This window comes from Galeopterus variegatus, unplaced genomic scaffold (genome assembly GCF_000696425.1).
Source record: "Galeopterus variegatus unplaced genomic scaffold, G_variegatus-3.0.2 Scaffold7549, whole genome shotgun sequence".
NCBI lineage: Eukaryota > Metazoa > Chordata > Mammalia > Dermoptera > Cynocephalidae > Galeopterus > Galeopterus variegatus.
The window spans coordinates 15555-18609 of NW_007733660.1; the positions used below are offsets into that span (position 1 = coordinate 15555).

At 34.6% G+C, this 3055-nt stretch overlaps 1 protein-coding gene across 1 annotated transcript in view; it reads left to right on the top strand.

Moving 5' to 3' along the window:
- Positions 1–551: 551 nt before the first annotated feature.
- The window catches only part of LOC103607572 (hyaluronidase PH-20-like), an 8942-nt gene continuing 6438 nt past the window's right edge, over positions 552–3055 (top strand). The window contains exons 1-2 of the mRNA XM_008592064.1: positions 552–2027; positions 2778–2867. Coding sequence (XP_008590286.1) covers positions 1074–2027; positions 2778–2867 — 1044 coding nt within the window. The 5' untranslated portion in view covers positions 552–1073. The remainder of the gene's footprint in view (positions 2028–2777; positions 2868–3055) is intronic.

Genomic DNA, 3055 nt, shown 5'->3' on the forward strand with positions numbered 1-3055 from the left:
TTCTTGTAGGTAATTTTCCCAAGTGCCAAATGCTGAATAGTACATAGTTTAACTTATTGTCCTTGGCTCAGACCATTTTACTGTACCAGAAAATTTGCTGTAACACTTCACTTTGTGACAATCAGAACCACAACACAATCTCACTTACCAAACACTATAAAAATACCAAAAGTCATATATTGCTTTAATGAAGTTAGGCTAGAACCAATCCTTTTAGTAAATGTTATAAAATAGTAAAATATTTTATTAACTTTACACATGATAGTACATTATTGTAAGACTTGATCAAGCAGTATTCCAAAGAGCACTTAAGCTATCATTTTGGTAGGAGTTTTTGGTTGATTCTATAGTTTCAAGCAAACTATTGTCTTGTTACCTCTGTCAGAAGTGACTTTTCCCTCCTTCCTCACTGATCCCCTTCAATAAAAGACGAAAAGAAAAAGAAATATGAAATTTCACAATTTTAGGACAGGTTGTTTTTAATATTTGGCAGACCACTATAGAGTGGTCTTTCAAGAAGCAATAAACAAACATGAGAAGTTCAACTTGGATTTTATTTTAATTCAACGGGTTTCTGCTAAGGTATTGCTTGGTACAGCAATCTGCAGAGGTGGGAAAGAAAAAGGAAAAATAGCTACATTCACCTCTCTGCAGATTCAGTAATAATTTGAGAAGATGGGACAAATGTTAATTATTTTAGAATTTAATCATACATAGGAGGAAATAATTTTATTGATCCAAACACAGAAGTAGGTCCTCCATCTTGTAAATTGAAATGAACTCCCCACACTTAAAGTTGAGATCTTTGTAAAGTTTACAATCGGTATTATGAAATGCAGCATGACAACATATTCTATATTTTTTTCAGTTATAGATGATGCAACTTGCAAAACATTCCTGAACAGGAAACAAGAAGAAAGTATAGAAATTTAACACAATCATTATACCTCTTTATTCATCACAGTGACATCATTCCACTATTTTTCATCTGTGCTCATATCTTCCATCAAATATTGGGTAAACCAAAGTGTGTAGGAAGAAATAAGTGTTTTTCATAGCCATTACTCTCTGCAATGGGAGTGCTATCGCTCAAACACATCTTTTCTGAGGGCTTTTTTGAGTCCAATGGACTATCCCAGACAGTTTTTGCCTTCTTTCTGATTCCATGTTGCTTGAGTCTGAATTTCATAGCACCCCCTCTTCTACCAAATATACCTTTCCTCTGGGCCTGGAATGCCCCAATTGATGTTTGTGATAAAAAGTTTAATGTGCCTTTAGATCTCAGCCTCTTCTCTTTACTAGGAAGCCCCCAAAAAGATGCCACAGGGCAAGATGTTACAATATTTTATGTAGATCGACTTGGCTACTATCCTCATATAGATGTAAAGACAGGCGAAAGTGTGTATGGAGGAATCCCCCAGAGTGGGTCCTTAAAAGAACATTTGGAGAAAGCTAAAAAAGACATTGCCTATTACTTGCCAATAGACAAGGTGGGCTTAGCTGTTATTGACTGGGAAGAATGGAGGCCCACCTGGATAAGAAACTGGGCACCTAAAGATATTTACAGGAATCGGTCTATTGAGTTGGTTCAGCAACAAAATGTAAGCCTTAATGCCAAAGATGCTGCCAAGGTAGCCAAAGAAGAGTTTGAAAAGGCAGGAAAGACTTTCATGCAAGAGACTTTAAAACTGGGAAAATTACTTCGACCAAATCACTTATGGGGTTATTATCTTTTTCCTGATTGTTACAACCATCATTATAATAACCCTGGTTACAATGGAAATTGCTACGATATCGAAAAGCGTAGAAATGACGATCTCGAATGGCTGTGGAAGGAAAGCACTGCCCTTTTCCCATCCATCTATTTCAACAGCATCTCATCTGTTCGAGGAGCTGCACTCTTTGTCCGTAACCGTGTTCAGGAAGCCATTAGGGTTTCTAAAGTACGTGATGCTAAAAATCCAGTTCCGGTTTATGTATATGCTCGCCCAGTTTATACTGATCTAACTACGAGGTATCTTTCAGCGGTAAGTTACGGTATGAGGGCTATGAAATAATATCCACAAATGGTGGTGTTTAGTGAAATTTAGTATCATTTTTGAAAAGATGGGACAAATGTTAATTATTTTAGAATTTAATCATACATAGGAGGAAATAATTTTATTCATCCAAACACAGGAATAGGTCCTCCATCTTGTAAATTGAAATGAACTCCCCACACTTAAAGTTGAGATCTTTGTAAAGTTTACAATCGAGCTTTTAATATTATTTAAGAATATGCACACAAATAGTTCTATATCATTCCATCAATGCAAAATAAGAATATATTTAATCTTTAATGTACTCATATAATCTCTTAGGAATCATGGAGAATTGGGTGTATAGAGATTTTATTAACTCAATTTCTTTTTTTTTTCTTTAATGGACTTGCTTTCTTGTCAACAGTTGTAATTAAAATAATAAGTCTCTTGTTAAAAAAAGTAGAAAAAGTAAAACTTTACTTACTTATTTATTTATTTAATTGAAAGATAATTGATTGTACATATCTGTGGGGTACAGAGTTGAATATCAATATACCTGTGTGCAGTACGTGATCCTCAAATCAGGTAATAGTTTCTTTTCTTTATTACAGGGTGATGGCTGTGTAAAGGATAGAAATAGATAGTGGAGAAATATTTAAATTATTATTTTTGGGTGACCATGCTTAGCTTTGGTGTTACTGGCATAACACTTTCATTTTGAACCTTTCTGTTAACTTTTCCTGTTGCATTTGCCAGGTTGACCTCTTGCATACACTTGGCGAAACTATTGCTCTGGGTGCCTCTGGAATTATAATATGGGAAGGCCTTAATTTAATGCGAACTGCGGTAAGTTGAATTGATAGGAAGTAAATAAAAATATTTCTGCCTCTAATATTTTTGAGGATTGTTTTTGTATTGAATAAGAAAATAAGTAGTATGCCTGGCACATAGTAGTAGGTACTCAATTAATACTGGCTAAGTAAAAATATCGTGCATTTGTGTGGTTATGTTGAAAGGCAGAAAATATTGTACCT